The following is a 21,633-nucleotide window of genomic DNA, read 5'->3' as shown; positions in this document are numbered from 1 at the left end:
CTTTGTTTCTGATTAAACCAGCTTTACCCTGCATTTCATAACACCCAAGCGAGACTGTTACTTTCAATATCCACCATATATACAAGCTAGTGCAGCCTTATGTTGGTCTAAAACATTGAACATGACCGAATCTTTGCTGTTATTTCTTAAAAATCAGTATATACACGAGAAGGCTATGATCTTACGTCTCAAAATATACTATGTTCTTAGATTCCAATGTACTTGATGGTGTAAACAATTTTGTTCCACAAATACCACCAAGATTGCGTTAGGAACTCCTTACTAATGATAGCAAGACTTGGAGATGTAATATTAGAAAGTTGGCCAGCGGGGAAAAAAAAATAATCAAAATGAGAATTTTTCCTCTGTTATAGAGAATGACTTAAGAGCAAAAAATAATCAAAATGGGAAAAAAAAAATAATCAAAATGAGAATTTTTCCTCTGTTATAGAGAATGACTTAAGAGCAAAAAATAATCAAAATGGGAAAAAAAAATAATCAAAATGAGAATTTTTCCTCTGTTATAGAGAATGACTTAAGAGCAAAAAATAATCAAAATGGGAAAAAAAAAATAATCAAAATGAGAATTTTTCCTCTGTTATAGAGAATGACTTAAGAGCAAAAAATAATCAAAATGGGAAAAAAAAAATAATCAAAATGAGAATTTTTCCTCTGTTATAGAGAATGACTTAAGAGCAAGAATCGTAATTCAGGATCAGCATAAGGGGGAGGGGTTAGATACTCGTGCCAAATGGCGAGAAAAATTTATATCCATCTCCACGACTGAGTGATTTGTAGCCAATTGTTTTAAAGCACGTTCATCCTCAGGGGCTGGAAAGTTACAATTTTGCGCTAAGTTCTGTCTTTTCGAAGATAATACTGTTTATCTTCATACAAATGAATATGCGATGATTATATGTAATAGTCTAAAACAAAGACTAAAGCTTTGGTATAATCAATAAAGAGTTTCTCATGCAATCATGAAAACCATAACCAAACTTAAGCACTTTCCGATTCTAATCTAACTTCAACTTGATACTGATACCTGCCAAATTGAATACTAGAATGGAGTTTTCCACTCGAAAAAAAAAATAGTTAAAAAAACAAAGACTTACTGGAAATCCTCTCTACAATATGCTTTAAAATTATAGACTATAAAACCGCTTTCAGATAACGCACTGCGGGCTCTGACTTAAGGACAATCAAAAGACATCCTTTCTTCCTGCAGTTAATGTACAGTCAAAAGCCCTTCTACGTACAGGACAATCGGACAATTAAAAATCATCTACGTACAGTTCCTGTAAGAACTGTCCGTAGATTTTGAAATGCAATGTCTCATTCTACGGACAATCAAAAGCCATCTACGTACAGTTCCTGTAAGAACTGTCCGTATATTTTGAAATGCAATGTCTCATTCATCAATCCATCCCGAAGACCACACTTTTCAGAAAAACTCCGTAGGTTAGAAATTTATCAATTTCCCGTAAATAGACTACAATGGAAAGCCCATGAAAAAAGAGCAAAAACTAAAATGTTTTTAAAACAATTTTCATTACAGGACTGGAAAGGTAATCGCGAATTAAGAAGGATTATCAGGATTCCTGAGAAGGAATAACAAAAGAATGGTACCAATGGTTGCTCATTCAACACTCTTAGAAAAATAGTGGATCATTGCCCTGGAAATTGAGCCCTTCCCCTCTAATGGGGCTACATACAGCCAGGGCTATATGCAAAACTTGGATCAAAATAGGAATAATTGTGAAAATAAGGTTTATAGAAATTTTCTGTATACTAATTGTGATTTTATGTATACTATTTTGTATTGAATAATTTATTAAATTATTTATTAAGTAATTTTTTCCTGTGAAAAAATGAGGAATTCAATGGGATCACACTCTCTGTTATTACAGTCTTTTTTCTCAGCAGTCTTCATGCAGGATTACCAAGAAGAGTATAACAAGAAATATTAGTTGCAATCCAATGGAAGATTCGTTAATTTTAATTGTCAACAAATGAGTAATTAAGAAATCAACCCCTCAGTGACAAAAAAAAGAAAGGAAATATTTTTTTTCTCAGGAATAACAAGGTCAACTATTTCAGCGAACAACTTACAAACTCATCAGAACAAGGTCACAACTTTTAGAATCAGATTCATCAGTTTGAATCAGTAAAATAAGTTTGAATATTGAATCAGTTTGATAAAAATCTACTGAACTGCAAAAGATACACCTTCATAAAAAGAAACCAAAGAAAAAAGCTTACGTTAGCATCAAAAACAGTAACGACTGAGGGCGCAACAGAAACATTAACAGCAAGCCACTGATCAGGATCAACAGATATAACCAATTTATCAATAGCTTCATTAAGGATATCAATACCACTTGGCTTAGAGACTGGGATTGAACCAACGTATAGAGCTTTCATAGTCTTTCGTGGCTCTTCCATTGGAGTGGGGAAACTAGGAACTGAAAAGGAAAACATATTCAACATTACAATAGAAAAAAAACACAACCGTCACTATCTTTCTCAAAATTAAGAAAAACATTTTAAAGATAAAATTTATTTGTATCCAAGTACCCTAAAGTACAAAATAAGTTTTTATCCACTTATCAATCTTTTTCATTACCGATTTTCATACTACACCTTACGATTACGATTTACGATTACGATTTCATACTACACCAGTGGGTACTACACCTTGTGTAGGACCCACTAAATTAAATATTTCACCCTTTTAAATTTATATAGAAGCCCTAGGTTTACGTAACGTATAGTAGGAAAATCACGAATACCATTACCCTTTTCTACACGATTCCAAAGTGGTCTGACATTAATTACATAATTTAAGCCAAATATAACCTTTTGTTTCAATGATAATCCTACGTTCCTAGCTAGTACTATAGCTTTAACCCAAACTATAGCCATCAGAATTATCCCAGGGGAAGTGGAAGGACACAGCCCTGTTTCAACACAAGACTTCTCGAAACCACCCGCTTATACAGTTATCTACCCTTAAAATAGGACAATCACCTTCATTCGGGTGGCAAGGGGACTGGTTCTTTTTGAAGATATTTTAATATTGGAATTTTCTGAACTCTATAATTTGCTTTTATTTCTGCTAAATGATAACGTTCTAATCGAAGATAAAGATATTTACACCAATTACACACACAATAAATATCCCTTATTGCACAAAAACCAATACGTTCGTTAAATTTAATCTGAACTGCGTCAAAATGTAAGAAAAAAAACAAACTAATCGCTCTTTAAAAGTGGTTTGCGTGTCAAAATATAAAATATTACGAAAAAAATGAAGTTAGCTTATTGATACAAAGTGGATACTCGTAGTAGAAAGGATCGAAATTATAAACCACAAAATAGACCTTCTTTATTATCAAGACATTCAAGGAAGTTTAATTAAAGAGTAAAACACCCTTAACATAGTAAATACAAGCAGCTATACGAAAATATCGTGCTAAACTGAACACGAAAAAAACAGGTAAGAGACTAGAAACACAAAAGGCACGGACTAAACAAAAGAATATTTTCTCTGTTTCTCATAGACATGAACATGCATCAAAAATCCAAAGTGACTAGCTAATCCAATATCAATAGATACAAAATGAAACGGAAAATTTTTAAGTTATCCCCGTGTGCACTAGACTATATTGATTGTATTACTTGAATTGAAAAGGCGTTACTTTCAATAAAAAAAGAAGATTTTATTGAAATAAATTCCCTTATATAGATTATTCCCGAATGGGATGGGAGGACGTCGCAAGGAAAAATTTAAGGGAAATTGAAACTTCCTGGGAGGGTGTAAAAAGGGAAGCTTTGAACAAATTGGGATAGAGGAGGAGCGTGCGTAGCTGCCTTGGTCTCAGGCGGCTTGATACTGCAATGACTTGTTCGCAATGAGTTGTACCTACTTCATTGGTCTACACTAGGCTACATCTTTTTCTAGCTTGAGAATCAAGGCATTATTTGTTCAATAGTTAGGTGTAGTTATGTAGAGTTAAATAACAGGACATTTACATCTAAAGTCGGTTTTCTTTTTTCAGAGATTTAATTCCTTCTTTAGCACATCCAATCCACAGTACTAAGATCAAGGATACCAATTTTATATGAAAGGATTGTCCAACCAGATCATAAATCTGTCTTCAAACAAAGGGAAGCTCCCGCTCAATATCCTTTAGGTATAAAGTTCAAAGTCTATAGAGAATACTAAGTCTCCTGGTAACAATTTATTTCACGGGCTATGAAAGTCGTCTGCCCAATGTCAATATTTAACAAGAATCAGTGCTTTCTACATTTTGAGCTAATTTGCCGAATATTGCGAGGAGATGAGAGAATGAGGATACGTTCCTAATTATAATTAATTATATTTATAATCATATTTATATTTTATATATATTTTATATATTAATTTAATTATATATTAAACATATTTATAATAATAATTGATTATATATGCTACAATCAAGCTATTATCTTCGCCCTAAAATGGATCATACCTGTAAGTTCAACTAGCTATATGGTCATAATAGACAAAAAAGTAACGTGTTACGCACACGTAATGCAAAGAATTGGCCAAATTTTGTCGCAGTCTGGTATATAAAACACAAACAATGAATTTTATCCGTTAAAACTTGGCCTTAAACTGCGCTCCAGATGACAATCATCACCCATTCCTTTTTCATTATTTATTAATTATAAATATAAGTTCTGACAGAAGAAATTTCACTTTTCCAACAGAAAGATATCGCAAGTCCTTCATCCATTACTTTATTCGCCATTTTGCCATCAATTCTATTACTTGACATATTCCTTATATTTGACTGTGCTGGCCTTGAAGTACATGCTACTTTAGACTTTTTTTGGAAATCCTTGCATTGTTTTCTTCAATTTATTTATAGAAACTGTAACTATACATCACACCTTATAGCTAGGTAGCATGGGCGCCCATATGGGGCTGAATGATGGTGCCTTATTTTTATATTTTTGTTCTGAGATTTCTATGATATAGCATTAAAAGTGCCAATAAGATGAGGTTTGCCCCCCCCCCCCTGGAATTCAGCTTATGGGCGCCCATGCTAGGTAGAAATTCAAGTCTAGACAGTAAATTTTGTCAAGCGGAAGATGATGATTAAAACACCCCATGATCTGAGTTGTGCCTCAATATTTCCGATTGAAAGTGAAATTCTCTACGGCCTTTTACAAAAAAATTTTGAGTGAAAACTTAAAAAAATATATATACATATTTAATATATTTTATTAAATATGTATATATATATATATATATATATATATATATATATATATATATATATATATATATATATATATATATATATATTTATATTTTTTTAGTTTTTTATTTTTTTTTTTTTGTACTATATGCAGTATATTAAATATAGTACATATAGTGCATAGTCATTGCTATAGTCTTGACTGTGATTATTCAGTAGGCTTAAAAAGAATGTAGAAAATTAATGTAAATTATAACTTTACAAGCTATTCTTTTTAACACAATTTTGACTGCTGAAGAAACATATTTTTCAACTCTGAGTCCGAAACGTAAGTGGGTTGACCATTTGGATAAAAGAAACTATTTTTAATCAAGCAACGAGAAAATCTTTCTACTATTGCAAAATTTGGACCTGTTATAACCTAGCTTAAAAGAATGTTTTTTTTTCTCATTCTAAAGCAAAAAATCGAAGCAAAAAAAAAATTGTGAATAGTCGCAGCGAGTGACAAAAAGAGAATAGCATGCAAGTATTTCGGCCAAGGCATCCACTCAACCGTTCTCATCCCAAAATCCAGATTTACTTTGAGAAGAGGTCGTTAAGAGTAATCTTGGTTTCCTCCCGTATTCCTAAAACTTAAAATATTAAAAGGACCGACAAACTCTCAGAAAGTTGAAAAAGACTTTGTCAGCCCGTTTGGCTGACAAAGGAAATAAAGTTATTATTCTTGAAAAAGTCTCATATAATATAAAAGTTATGGATATCTTATCCGACACACACTTATAAGCCTAGAGATTCAAACCCTAATTTCACCTAAAAAAAATACGATAAGAAGTAGGAATGTTAAAAACCGAATGACTCATTATAATACAGATATGTAAAATATTTTATTCCAAAGGTTGTTTCGTTCCTAAATTTTAGGATATCCCAAAACTCCACAAAGATGGAGTTTCTCTGTGCCCTATTAGGGCCTTTTACAGCTCTCCAACTGCCAGATAGGGAAACTGGTTGTCCAAAAATTGTTGATCCCCTTATGCTTACGCAAATTTAATATATTAAAATTTAGGTTTGCTTTACTGAATGGACCTTTCTACAAAAAGAGACAGAATTTTAGCTAGTTTCAATTCTATTGCTATATGTATCTCTTATGGCATTAAAAAATATGAATTTGCTTTTCAAACAAAACTAGAACATAATATCAACCAAATGGACTACAAAACGTAAGATATTGAAAACGTTATGCGTCTTATCAATGTTTGCAATGATTTTTACCTTGAATTTTCAAAATTAAAAATTCAAGAAATCTGATAAAAAGAAATTTGATAAAAAGTCTGAGTACACCTAAACATGCAGTACAAAGAAAAAACATCATACACATTTTATAAAATAACCTTAAAAAAACAACAAAAAAATCCAATCCAATTGTTCACCCAAACAATGGGTGTACCAATGAGTACAACGCCTTCCGCCCTTTTGGCCACTTTTTACATAGAATTTTTGAAACTTCTGCTTTGCATACTTTAACTTTAAAGTACCGTTCCAGGTTTGTGGACGACGTTATTTCTGTGTGGGATCATGGGGAAACGTCACTTACGACCTTCTTGGTGCATCTTAACACCTTGGATTCTAATCTTTAGTTCACCTCAGAACTAAAAGATATTCATAAACAGCTTTTTCTCAATGTTTTAATTCTAAAAGTCTCTCGGCCTTGAGTTTTTTTTTTTTTTTTTTTTTTTTTTTTTTTTTTAATAGGAATTTTGCACATAACGATATGTATTTGCATTTTTCTTCCTGCCCCCCTCTTTGCGTACAAAGAGGAGTCGATATATCCCAAACTGATCTGGTGTTACGAATATGTTCTGAAGCTAATATAGTCCCGGAACTGAAATATATCGTGAACATTTTATTTTGCAATAGATATCACATCAATTTGCTGGAATCCATAAGGTTTAAAAAGGTTATAAAGAAAAAGAGACAACAATACCAAAATGTTCAACTGAAGGCATCCCTTTTTGTGGGCGATTAGAAAAAACTTCACTATTTAGCCCTATATTCCAAAATGAGAAAAAAACTGGGAAGCAGTAAAAAAAAAAACCTTTAAAATTTGGCATCTTCATTTTTTATCTTAGTTCTACAATAAAGACAGTTCAGAGGAGGTCTCGAACGAAATTTTTTAGCGTATTCTATTTTTGTCACTGGCTGTGATTATCCTCGTTTTCTTCATTAAATTTTTCCTTTGTCATGCTTAGCGAGTGTGGTATCAGAAATTGTTTATTTCCTCACTCGAAATTAAAAATATCATAGCTGGAACAGTTTTTCAAAGAAAAATTCAAACGAAATCAGATATATGAAGTTAAATTTACATAAATGAATTTTAAAAGAATTTTACATAAAAAGAATTTTAGCCATACAAATTAATTTTACAGTTACTACTAAAGTTACCCCTTATTGTTGCACTAACATCATAAAAAAAACACAATATTAACTAGATTTAATAACACTGATGCATCGTCAAGAGAAAAAGATAGTCCCAGTGGGAGCCCACGGGACTTCTAGAACCGAAGTCAAAAGGCTAGGATTAGTGCTGAGCCTAGGAAGAACTAACATTTTCAATAAGGACCACTTTCTACAAATAATAGATATAGCCCAATACTTACCATGGATTAAGGAAGGGCCTCTAAGTTAGTTTTTACTCCAGATAAACTACAATTGCCACTACTACTTGTACTAACAACTCAAAAGAGCACCAAGCCGTTGAAGGCCAAACCATGACGTTTCAATTTCCTTCAAATAATTTGACCTGACCCCTTCCCATCCTATTGGGAGAGGGCCAAAATCTGCTTTTTGTTTGGCCCCAGATAGATGGCCAAAAAGAACAATATTTGGCAATTTATCATCCTTCGTCAGTAATACTTGGCTTAGCTATCTTAACCTTTCTTCAACTATTATCCTAGAAAGTGGGAATTACAGATAAACAAAGCAAAAAAAAGGCACCTTAGAACGTATTTATCTGAAAAATTCAATTATGTCAGGATACACAATAAAAAAGCCAAAAAAAAGTTCGTCAATCCTGACTTTGCACGCTATTGAATAAGGCCAGACAATTCTAAGGGTTTTCTTCACATAAGAATCATACATAATGAAATTGGGACTTAGAAATAGGTAAAAGAAAAGAAAAGATGCGCCATAGAAAGTAGTTATCTGAAAGATTTAGTCATGTCTAGGTAAGTCTAAAAAAAAGTTCATCTGTCCTGACTTTGCATATCGCTAAAGAACAAGGAAAGCCAGTCCTAAGGGTTTTCTTCCCTACCTATTTAGGCTCGCAGAATATTTTGTGGTTAAAGAGCTAAAGTATAAAATCTAATAGACCGTCTTTAAAAAGATTGTCAATGGTAGAATCTTTAAAAATTCGCTCGAAATGAAAAGACAAAAGAAGATTCTCCTTACCTGGTATAACCTGCGGAGTTTTGAAACCTTTTCTTTGTTGAGTGGGCAAATTCGTTGGACGAATAGCTCCTCCTCGAAGGCCACATCCAGCTAAAAATATTATAAACCTTTAAAATTTAGAACTAGTGTTAACAAAATGGAATTTATAGAAATAGCGACTGTCTTTCAAAAGGGGTATTACTGAAAACCTGTTATGCTTTCAATAATACCAAAGGGAAACTAAAGACTGCAGTTCTAATAATCTCAACTAGATAAGTAAAACTGAGAAATAAAATTGAACGGTTTTTGGTTCAGGAGCTCAAAACAAATTTAGGCAAGTTTTTTTTTAAAACTTGGAGACAATTTTAAAGCAACCTAGTAAGTAAAATTCACCCTTCCGCTAACAATACAAAGACCTAAATCGAAATTCTATAAATCATGATTCAAGTAAAATCAGTTTGGAGTTTCCAGTTGATCTTTCGAGTATGGAGGCTAAATACACGGCAAGTTAATTTCAACGAAAATAAGAGAAAAGATCCCTAACTCTAACTGAGGATTACCCATTTTCCACTTTCAAAGAAAAACCTATTGTTTTGGTTCAGTCCTCGTGCCTTCTGAGGTATCCTCGGATCTCTATTGGTCCGACAACTAAAGTAAATGAAAATCATCTCTAGTTTGTAGAGATGATAACACCCATTTTCAAGAAAAATGGGTGTTATTATGAGTTAAAAAATCTGTCTTCTATACAATTTTACTCTACCACAGTACATCTTCTGCATCATATTCTCAACTGAGTATCCTAATTTCGTTGGGTAACAAAATACTCATATAGCTATACCCAAGGGTTTATAAGTCTGTCCTGTTCAATCATTTCGAAAGGATCTTTATGTGACAGTTATGTTGACATTTTGTCCTTCCAAAAGAAATTCGCAAATGATCCCTACCATAGCTTAGGTGACTTATAAAATTCGTTAAAACCCCGCTCGTACTGATTATCTTCAGCAGATTTTCCTGTGTCATTAAAATCATAGAAATCCTGACGGTTTTTTTTTGGAGGGGGGGGGGGTTATGGTTTATCTCCTATATATGGTCCTAGTAAAGGGTTGTTTTTTTTATCAGCTGTAGCTTTATATACCTAATTTCCCGAATTTTTGTCATTATCATGCAAATCAATTGCCTCACAGTTTGTGTTCCAAATGGTAATTTAGCAGCAAGTTAGACTAAGGCAATACTGACACATTTTCACTTGAACCACATGTTTTTTGATAGTCAGCAAAATTTCTACAACACTCTACAACCCTTTTCCTGCCCTCTTTGACAGAGGAGGAGGGGTCAACGGGCAAGAGACCCGTCGGTTAAATAAATACCCAGGAAACATCTATGAAGAAATGAGCACTCTCAGAAATATTGTACCCGCTACATCACCCGAGGGCAATTGTCAAAAACAACTTCAACCTCATTGGCAGATTTTGAAAGTTTATCTAAGAATGGAAAAGTTGCTGCCTCCGGTTGGTTGAAGCGCAGGAACGAGATAGCGACAAATGGGAACCAACGATGCAGCGTCACATAGATGCTGCATGGTATGCATAGATGATGCAGACGCCTCGCATCGATGAGGCGTCTGCGTCTGGTCTCGCAGCAAAGTACAAATAAGTAGTACAAATAAGTACAATAAGTACAAATAAGTACAAATAAGTAGCCCTTTTCCTATATCATTGAAGCACACTGGGTAGGAAATATATTCATACAGTTGATAAAACAAAAAATGAAATGAAGTATAAAGCTATTAATTAGTTATGGAAATGACTAACAATTTAGACTTCTATGGGCCTGCACAAACACATACCTTTGACTGAATAAAAGAGATGTCTGGATTAATATCCCTAACAGAAATAGCTTATGTCGAAGAGAAAAGTATTTCTCAAATTCAAGCTTGTGACAGCAAGCATGTAGTGTACTAAAATATTTATGCAAAAAAGATAGTTCGCCCCTGGAATGTCAATCAATCAATCAGTCAATCTAACATTTATTACCCACTCAAGAAAAAAAAAACAGTGGAGTAAACAAAAAAGGTTCATAATACATATAAAAGCACATTAACATCACATTAACCGGTATCCAAAATAGGTGGAAGATCACTTAAATTAAAAAAAATAACTAATTGATCATAAGGACCAATGCGGCAAGCTGCTTGCTCATAGATCCTCTCAAAAAGGACAGGCAGGGCAAATGAGGCATCATTAACTGACAAATTATTTATGAGATACCGACCTCGGGTGCACCTTGGGAGGTACATAAAAAATTTTGCAAATTTAAATTAATTGATCCGCAACTTCTTCCTATCCTTTTTACGGAGGATGTGATTGAAACCACGTGGGTAATAGATCGCAGGGGCACAATATGCACTATATAGGCGACCAAGTGCCCTCCGGTTGAATCGTCCACGATTCGGAGAAATTTTACCTTAGGTAATCCTGATACTTTGTATACATTCATTTATAATAAGTCAGCAGGTTGAAGCTAGTGAGCGAGCAAAAGAAATACCTAACCACTTAATACGGCCCTTAAAAAGAAGACACAAAGATTCTTAATAAATATAATGACTTGACTTATTGTTAAAAAATATAAATTCACACTTTAAATAATTAATAGACAGACCTACCTTACTCAATGCTGAAGACAGGGTTTTGAGATTATTGATCAGACCTTGGCGTGTACGACTGACTAGAAGGACATCATCCGCATAAGCATTATGACTAATACCTAAATCTTTATAAAAATAACTTGGCGAAACCCAAGGCGAAAGACTTGGGGAAGTACGAAGACAACCTCCAAAAAACACATTTGAAAATATAAGGTGAAAGAACCCCTCCTTGTCGCACTCTCCGTCGGACAGAAATCAGATTTGAAACATCATTATTCCATTTAATACGGACATTTGCAAGACCATACCAATACCCTAATAATTTTACAGCTGACAAATTGATACCAGTCCTTAATAGAGAACATAATGCTTTCAAATGTACAACCTTATCAAATACACCACTAATATCAACCGATACAGTAAATAGAGACTGGTGATTCATTACACCATGTTTCATGATTTTGCTTAAAAGAAAATATGCCTGGCTACAGCCCATGGTTTTACGGAAACCAAACTGAAACGGAGTGAAACCACACTTACTTTTTATATGTATAAGGGTTACATTTGCAAAAATGTTGCTAAACACACACGAAACCGTTATAGGGCGAAAACTAGAGCAAGAACTTGCAGGCTTACAACGCTTTAACACTTGAGTGACAAGACCAGACAGAAAACTGTCAGGAACCAGAGATTGAGCGAGGCACATTTGAAAAAAGCCACTGTATATGTGAAAACAGAACTGGGCACTCAAACGCAAGTAATTTTGAGAAAATTCCGTCACTGTCAAAATTTGCATATCTTTTTAGCTGTTTAATAGCCACTTGTGCATCATTTGACCGAGACTACATTTTCCTGTGGCAAAGAATGATGCAAAAAAATTACACCCACTAAATTATAATATAACTGGTGCAAGGATTCAGCACATCTTGAAAAAAAAAACGTTTGTATAATGCAAAATGAAGTCACTAATATCAAATGAATACTGCACTTTATGCTCACACTCACACTCACAGAGGATTCTAAATACGGATTATATAATTATAAAGGACTATAAAGGATTATAACTGATATGCAAGGATTCAGAAAATCTTTAAAAAAAAACGTTTGTATAATGCAACATGAAGTCACTAATATCAAATGAAGACTGCACTTTAGGCTCACACTCACACTCACAGAGGCTTCTAAATACGGATTATATAATTATAACGGACTATAACGGATTATAACTGATATGCAAGGATTCAGCACATCTTGAAAAAAAAAACGTTTTTATAATTTAAAATTAAGTCACTAATATCAAGTTAAGAGTGCACTTTAGGCTCACACTCACACTCAAATAGTATTATAAATCCGTATTATATATTTATAACGTACTATAACGTATTATAACTGTAATCCAAGGATTCAGAACAAATTGAAAAAAAAAACTTTTGTACAATGCAAAATGAATTAAAAAATAAAAATTGAATACTTCACTTTAGGCTCACACACACACTCACAGAGGCTTCTAAATACGGATTATATAATTATAACGGACTATAACGGATTATAACTGATATTAAATTATTCAGCAAATATTTAAAAAAAAAACGTTTGTATAATGCAACATGAAGTCACTAATATCAAATGAAGACTGAACTTTAGGCTCACACTCACACTCACAGAGGATTATAAATACGGATTATATAATTATAACGGACTATAACGGATTATAACTGATATGCAAGGATTCAGCACATCTTGAAAAAAAAACGTTTGTATAATGTAACATGAAGTCACTAATATCAAGTGAAGACTGCACTTTAGGCTCACACTCACACTCACAGAGTCTTCTAAATACGGATTATATAATTATAACGGACTATAACGTATTATAACTGATATGCAAGGTTTAAGCAAATCTTGAAAAAAAAATCGTTTGTATAATGTAAAATGAAGTCACTAATATCAAATGAAGACTGCACTTTAGGCTCACACTCACACTCACAGAGGCTTCTAAATACGTATTATATAATTATAACGGACTATAACGGATTATAAATGATATGCAAGGATTCAGCACATCTTGAAAAAAAAAAACGTTTGTATAATGCAACATGAAGTCACTAATATCAAGTGAAGACTTCACTTTAGGCTCACACTCACACTCACAGAGGATTCTAAATACGTATTATATAATTATAACGGACTATAACGGATTATAACTGAAATGCATGGATTCAGCACATCTTGAAAAAAAAAACGTTTGTAAAATGCAACATTAAGTCACTAATATCAAGTGAAGACTGCACTTTAGGCTCACACTCACAGAGGCTTCTAAATACGGAGTATATAATTAAAACGGAATATAACGGATTATAACTGATATGCAAGGATTCAGCACATCTTGAAAAAAAAAACGTTTGTATAATGCAACATGAAGTCACTAATATCAAGTGAAGACTGCACTTTAGGCTCACACTCACACTCACAGAGGCTTATAAATACGTATTATATAATTATAACGGACTATAACGGATTATAACTTATATGAAAGGATTCAGCAAATATTTAAAAAAAAAACGTTTGTATAATGCAAAATGAAGTCAATAATATAAAGTGAATACTGCACTTTATGCTCACACAAACAATCACATAGGATTCTAAATACGGATTATATAATTATAACGGACTATAACGGATTATAACTGATATGCAAGGATTAATCACATCTTTAAAAAAAAATCGTTTGTATAATGCAACATTAAGTCACTAATATCAATTGAAGACTGCACTTTAGGCTCACACTCACAGAGGCTTATAAATACGGATTATATAATTATAACGGACTATAACGGATTATAACTGATATGCAAGGATTCAGCACATCTTGAAAAAAAAACGTTTGTACAATGCAACATGAAGTCACTAATATCAAGTGAAGACTGCACTTTAGGCTCACACTCACACTCACAGAGGCTTCTAAATACGGATTATATAATTATAACGGACTATAACGGATTATAACTGATATGCAAGGATTCAGCACATCTTGAAAAAAAAACGTTTGTAAAAATAAACATGAAGTCACTAATATCAATTGAAGACTGCACTTTATGCTCACACTCACACTCACAGAGGCTTCTAAATACGTATTATATAATTATAACGGACTATAACGGATTATAACTGATTTGAATGTATTCAGCAAATCTTTAAAAAAAAACGTTTGTATAATGTAACATGAAGTCACTAATATCAAGTGAAGACTGCACTTTAGGCTCACACTCACACTCACAGAGGCTTCTAAATACGGATTATATAATTATAACGGACTATAACGGATTATAACTGATATGCAAGGATTCAGAAAATATTTAAAAAAAAACGTTTGTATAATGTAACATGAAGTCACTAATATCAAGTGAAGACTGCACTTTAGGCTCACACTCACACTCACAGAGGCTTCTAAATACGGATTATATAATTATAACGGACTATAAAGGATTATAACTGATATGCAAGGATTCAGCACATCTTGAAAAAAAAAACGTTTGTATAATGCAACATGAAGTCACTAATATCAAATGAAGACTGCACTTTAGGCTCACACTCACATCCCTTAATAACTCTGCTACATGATTTTTGATCTGTGAGAGCATCCCAACCATTTACGCGAGCATCTCTCATAGCTAGTTTATATTCCTTTTTTGTTTTCTGCTTTAGACGAAATACTGTTCCAGCTTGGGGGCGTTCACATGCGTACCACATGCGGAGCCAGAATCTAGCTCTTTTTTTGCAGCAAAAACATCACCATTTACAGACCAAAAATTATTCCTCGTACCACTGCGTACACGCTCAACTGGGACAGCCGTTTTAGCCGCAGATTTTAAACAGAGCACTATTTCCGTATAATAAAAATTCAGATTTAACTTCGCTTTGAGGCTAGGGACAGGACACTGGAAAAGATGGTAAGGCACTTTGATCAAGGAAAGTTGCGCAGAGATAATAGAGATAAATAATACCGGATGAAAACAATTTTTCGCGCCACTTGGTCGTCCACGGGTTTTAGTCGCCTATGAAGTGAAGACATAATGAGACTAAGAGCGTTTGAGACTAGACAAAGTTGCTTTTGTTAGAAAAGTGTTCTTGCATAAAAACCACACAATTTTTAAGTAATTCATTAATTTGCTGATCCTTGTCTTTGATACCCTTTATATTTAATGCTGCAAACTTCAATAATTGGCTGCTCATTTTTGGTTCTTGGATAAGGCTGCTTTGAGGACTGGACATCTCAAATTGAATGTTTATTAACGTTATTATGTAATGTTATTAACGTTTCCTGAAATCTCTTTTTATCAGAGGCTTCTAAATAAAATCAAAAAACTTTTGAAGCCAATTTCTTTGTTGAATTGCCCTCTCCCCGGGAAAATGAGTCCGCCTAATAGCCAAGATAAGCTCCTCCCACATGTTAACTTTCTAATAATAAACATGCTAAGTAATAAGTGGCATATTTGATGATTTAATTATTTTACGATGCCGTAGTATTTTGTCATGTTAATTGTCAGTGGATGTGAGAATTCAGGCTTTTTTTTTTTACAAAACCAGATACAATATGGACATGGCAACACTCGTGCTGGTGTAATTCTAGGACAGGAATAGATAAGAAAAGAAAAAAACAATTCTAAGTACTGTAGAAGCTGTTTATACGCCTCTGTTTCAAAACTTGACTGTGTAACTTTGTATATCAAACCTGAAATTGAATAAAAATAAAGAACTGAAATGAAGCAAAATAATTCCGGGCAATGAATAATAGAAAAAGTTTTCCAAAACTTGGCTAATTTTGTATTCAAATTTACTTAAATACATTTCCCGTACTCCAGCAGAAGAGCAAAAACAATACTGAAAAATCATTAAAAACAACCTAACAAAGGTTTTTATAATCAATATCATGTTTAATATTCATCATAAATCTTCTTCATTTTTATTCAGCTAATAAACCAGAAACCTGAAAACTCATATAAAAAGAAAAAAAAAAGAAAAACGAAGAAGAATGATCTTACCAAGATCTAAAGGCCGATTCATATTTTGGGATAAAGATCGCTCAATCATGATCTTCTTACATATATCTCTAAGTGTGTTGGCAATAATCCTGGCTGGAGTATCACATCTAAATACATGGCATTTGTGAATACGTGTGGATTTGTCTCTTGCAACGTAAGCAAAATCTCTGAAAAATAACAATTCTATATACATTGAATGCACAAGCTAGTGACCTTAGCCTACAATCCAATCCTATATAAATTGGGATTTTCTGATTCCACAGCACACAATTAAGCAGTTTTATCTTCTTCTTTTTATTGCAGGTCATTTTTTTTTGCACAAAAAAGTTGTTTGTAATTTGGTTATTAACGAAAGTTTTGAAGAAGAGTTCTAGCTCAACAGTAGTAGGACTGTGGGACAAAGCTTCATAAGTTTGTCCAAGGGGAAATTTAAATGATCTTCAATTTCTGAATGTTATTTTTCTGAAACTAAACATCTCGTAATATAAGATCTTTTAGCTCCCTCCCCTCTTTTTACTCTTCCTTCCCCTTAATCCCATGACTTTTGAAACATTCTCCACTATTGACAAACATATTCATACTAATGTATCAACTAACCACAACTAACTTCCACAATTAAATCACCAATGAGTAAAGAGATTACAGCCCGTTAAACAGTGACAAAAAACCTAGTGCTGTTTAAAACTCAACACGATCACTTATTTACGGGAGAGAGAAAGAGAAAAAGAGGGGAAAGACAGAGGAGGAGGGATAAAGAGCGATATATATATATATATATATATATATATATATATATATATATATATATATATATATATATATATAGAGAGAGAGAGAGAGAGAGAGAGAGAAAGAGAGAGAGAGAGAGGGAGAGACATAGAGAAAAAGAGCACGGCCGTTTTACGACAGTTTTGATAACTAACCTTCCATTATCTCTTCCAACTCCCCAAACACGGATAGTATGAATTGGCTGGCTATTGAGTATTGTTAACGTTTCTGGGTCAACTAGCTTTAAAGACGCATCATCCAAATCCATAAAAAGATCTTTTCCCTGCAAAAAAACAATAAAGCAATGAAACAAAAATACCAGATTAAAAAAAAAAAAAAAAACAAGTGATCGGTAGCATTTTCACATCAAAGAGATATATCTTAAATGGATATAGTTTGTAGACTTTATTTTTGAAAATACCAACCCGACACTGAAAAGAACATCAAAACATCTATTTTTTTTTTTTTTTTTTTTTTTTTTTTTTTTTTTTTTTAATGAGGACGAGTAATCGTAAAACAGGCAAGGGTTCAATTTAGGAATTAGTCAAGATCTTAGAAATACACGAGACATTTATCTAAACCTATGCTATCACATTTGTTTCACCCTAAGTGGAACTTGATAGCGTCGACTTAGAAATCATAACTACAGAAGTTAAGAGGTTAAAAAGGTTGAGTTCTATAGGGTGTCCACAAAGTCTGGGTACATACGAATTTTGATTTTTCAAAGAAATTGACAAGATGAAATAAAGATAATATAAGACAAATAAGATAATATAAAAGATAAAAAGGAAAAGATAAAATATAAATAAAAAAGATAAAAGATAAATAAAAAGACAAGTAAAAAGATAAAAGATAAGATCAGATCAACTGAAACATAAATTTTTTAGATAAATTTGGTTTTGAGATAAACTGGAAAAAAATGTCAGTTTTACTAGATAATTGTTGTTCAGTGATGAAGCTCTGTTTTATGTAAATGGTGAAGCCAACAGAGAGAGTCCTCGGCACTGGTTTCAGGACGATCCGCAATAGATGAGTCCATCCAAACAACAAGACTGACAAAAGCTAGTGGTGTATGGTAGTAAGCTTATGTGCTTGGACTCTTCTTCTTTGATAAACATATAACCAGTGAGACTTATCTGAGCATGTTGAGAAAAAAATTAATGCCTTGAATTGAGCATCGAGGCGAAGGACTTCCGGACTGATTTCAGCAAAATGGAGCCCAACTATTAAAGATTGGCTGAATGGCACTTTTCCTCACTGGATTGGAAGATGAGATTATGTGGAGTGGTCTCCTCGTTCACCAGACTTTACTCCCCTTAATTTATTTTTCTGGGGTATGTTAGAAGAGAAAGTTTACTCAGTGAAGATTGCAAATCTAAGCCATTTGAAAGAACACATTATCAGTATGTGTGCTGAAATTGACGGCAATGTATATCTATTCAACCAAATTCACCTGAATTTGGCAAGGCGCATCAGACTATGCGTTGTAAATAATCGAAATCATGTTGAAAATATAAATCCTTAAACGTTCAAATCAAATATAATTCCTAAACGTTCAATTTCAAAACAAGTCTGAAGAAAATTACTCCATTGCTAACGGGACTACAACCCCTCATTTACCATTCATTTGAGAGCTTATATATACATTTATTCCAAATCCCAGATACATCAAGAGTGTCCCATAGGCCACTAATCTTTTGCTTGATTGAACCATCTGGTTTCATGCATCTAGTGAGCCTTCACTTGAAGAAATTGATAATCTTGACGGAGTATCCCCTAGGAAGGAAATCCAGGACTGATATGAAATACACAACAAAACAACTTTTCAAGTACTTTTTCCTTGTCGTTTCCTCTTTCAGATAGTCAAATCGAGCTATGTGCATAAGTATTTGTCTAATTGGCCCGAAAAATAATGACAAAAGAAGGGGATAATCCTCAAAAGGAGGTAAGAGTTGGTCCTTGGCTTTGTTCCAACCTGCTTTAGTAGCCGTTCTCTCGATTCTTTGCTGGGGTATAGGGCAAGTTTCGGGAGCCCTAGCACAAATAGATAGCCATATTCGACAACAAGTCTTAAGCAAGACTTAAATAAAGGGAGCTGGGTGAAAGAAAACTTTCGGGGCAATGAAAAATGAACACAGTTCTCTGGAAAAACTGATTTGCAACCTCCGCCGTAAACAGTACTGTTGAATTATTCAAATCTTGTGTGCAGAGCAAATTTTCTTCCACGGAGGCCCCCCTGCTTACTATCTAGTTGATAAGACTTGTCTAACTGGAAAATCTAATAGTTGGTTTAACTAAAGATGCTTTATTAACCAAAATGGCAAGAGCTAGCACGGGTGCATTATGTATGCAATTAAATAAAAACTAAAACAGTCACGGGCAAACATCATCCAAATACATATAACAAACTGCATCAAATACTATTTACTTCCTAAAGCTTTATAAAAGCTACATCAAATACCATTTATTTCCTATAGCTTTATCATTAAATTGCCGAGTAAAATAAGGGACAAATTATTTACGACATCAATCGGTACTAGAAGCTGGGTAAATCATTATTTGTAGACAGTCCTTTTGGATTTATCAGAGCCCAGCGTTTGGTCCTTTAGCAGGGTCCTCAAGGTCGGGTAATAAACAATGATGGGTTGGAGAGTTTAAAGTTCACTAAATAAAAAAGTGGTACAACTTGGATATAAGACCACATATAGTGGGATACCAGGAGGGAGCTAATTTGTTTCGAGGATTATAACTGCTAAAAAATCAAAACCTGAAAAGCCAGATGATTTGCTTCAGAAAAAAAAGGTAAAAAGTTAATTATTATTATTATTACTGTATGAATAATATTGCGAAATAGTTTTTTTTCTTTTTTATGAGAACCAAATACAAATGTAACCATCAATAATATAACCAGGAGGATCAATGGAGGGGGTAAAAAAGTCTTCCAAATTGGGCCGATTCTACGCTTTTCAAGTCTAAGTTTTGTTATAAATCATGATAGGTTTTAACTCCCTTTTCTCTTTACTTTCGATCGCAATGGCATGTTTATATATTTCATACATGTGTGATTCATTCCTATTAATTCTCAGAGTAAAATTTAGAGAAAAAAAAAATTATTTTGTGAATCTAACATCCAAAATGTGATCTATTTGAAACTGATTTGAAAGAAAAAAAGGTGATGGGAGAAACCATCGTTCGATAACTAAGCAAATATATTACTTTCTCATAGCCCAGCAGACATGGGCAAAACAAAAATTTTAAGAATCATTATTGAACGAATAAAGGACTAAAAAGAAAGAATTGTAGCTCGACAACCATACGAATATGTGATTTTCTAATAGCCCAAATATGTGATTTTCTAATAGCCTAGTAGAGATGGGCAAAACTACACTTGAAAGAATTATTGAAAGGAAAAGATTGGGGTTCGGCAACTGAGTGAATATGTGATTTTCGGATAAACCAGAAGAGATGGGCAGAACGAAACTTGAAAGAATCGTTATTGAAAGGATAAAGGACTGAAAAAAAAAGAATTGTTGTTCGACAACTAAGCGAATACGTGATCATTATTGAAAGGATAAAGGATTGAAAGAAAAAATCTGTCGTTTGACAACCAGGCGAACATGCGATTTTTTTATAGCCCAGTCTAGATAGGCAAAACATCTGTCGTTTGACAACTAATCGACTATGTAAATTTCTGATAGCCCGGTGGAGATAGGCAAAACTAAACTTGAAAGGATCACTATTTGAAGGATTAAGTATTGAAAGGAAAAGATTGGCGAATATTCAGTTGCACGGGATTCAGTTGTAATGGAACTCCAGTAAAGATGGGCAAATCTAAACTAGGAACAATTTGTATCAAAACCCCTGACAAGACGCTGCTCTCAATTCCACCTTTCTAACAACTACAACTACTACAACTACTACAGCTACTACAACCCCTACAGCTACTACTGCTACTAAAACTACTACTGCTACTACCAATAATCCTACTACTACTACTACTACTACTACTACTACTACTACTACTACTACAGTAGTAAACGCCTGGTCCTGCTGCAAGTAAAAGTACAAGTACACCAAGCTGCCTGAGGCAAACACAGCTGTCCACGCTCCTCCTTCGCCCAAATATATCCATATACACATAAATATATGCATCTATCATACAGACAAAAGACAAACCCACAACAGCATTGAGACAAACAAGATCTAGCTACCTTCCACCATCACGTTACTTTAATTTGTTTTTTCATGTTATGGCTCCCGTTATATACGAGTCAACTTTTAATCGTCTATTTGAGAAGAGGCCAACAACAATTGAGAGGATTCTGAATGGATGCAACTTTTAATCCTCTTTTCAAGTCGAAGCAATTTGAAAGAAATGGTTTATTGACAAATAAGCTGAAGTTCTTCTTTAAAAATTCTCAGAATTCTTCCAAACTTAAGGTGTTTCTTTTCAAATTTATCTTCTAAGACAAGTAGTTCAAAATACCGCTTCAGGTTCGTACTTAAT

The 21,633-nt window shown here is 33.5% G+C and overlaps 1 protein-coding gene across 2 annotated transcripts in view; it reads right to left on the bottom strand.

Moving 5' to 3' along the window:
- Positions 1–21,633, bottom strand: part of LOC148955005 (protein Fe65 homolog) — a 196,675-nt gene that overhangs the window by 36,257 nt on the left and 138,785 nt on the right. For both annotated transcript variants that reach the window (XM_089108014.1, XM_089108015.1), the window contains exons 9-12: positions 17,282–17,409; positions 16,359–16,525; positions 8,694–8,783; positions 2,263–2,465 (exon numbers count right to left, since the gene is read on the bottom strand). In XM_089108014.1, coding sequence (XP_088964140.1) covers positions 2,263–2,465; positions 8,694–8,783; positions 16,359–16,525; positions 17,282–17,409 — 588 coding nt within the window. The remainder of the gene's footprint in view (positions 1–2,262; positions 2,466–8,693; positions 8,784–16,358; positions 16,526–17,281; positions 17,410–21,633) is intronic.

The sequence above is a fragment of the Artemia sp. Qi Xiang Cuo genome, chromosome 2 (genome assembly GCF_049724085.1).
Source record: "Artemia sp. Qi Xiang Cuo chromosome 2, ASM4972408v1, whole genome shotgun sequence".
NCBI lineage: Eukaryota > Metazoa > Arthropoda > Branchiopoda > Anostraca > Artemiidae > Artemia > Artemia sp. Qi Xiang Cuo.
The sequence above is the reverse complement of the archived record's forward strand: the minus strand, read 5'-3'. Positions and strand labels throughout refer to the sequence as shown.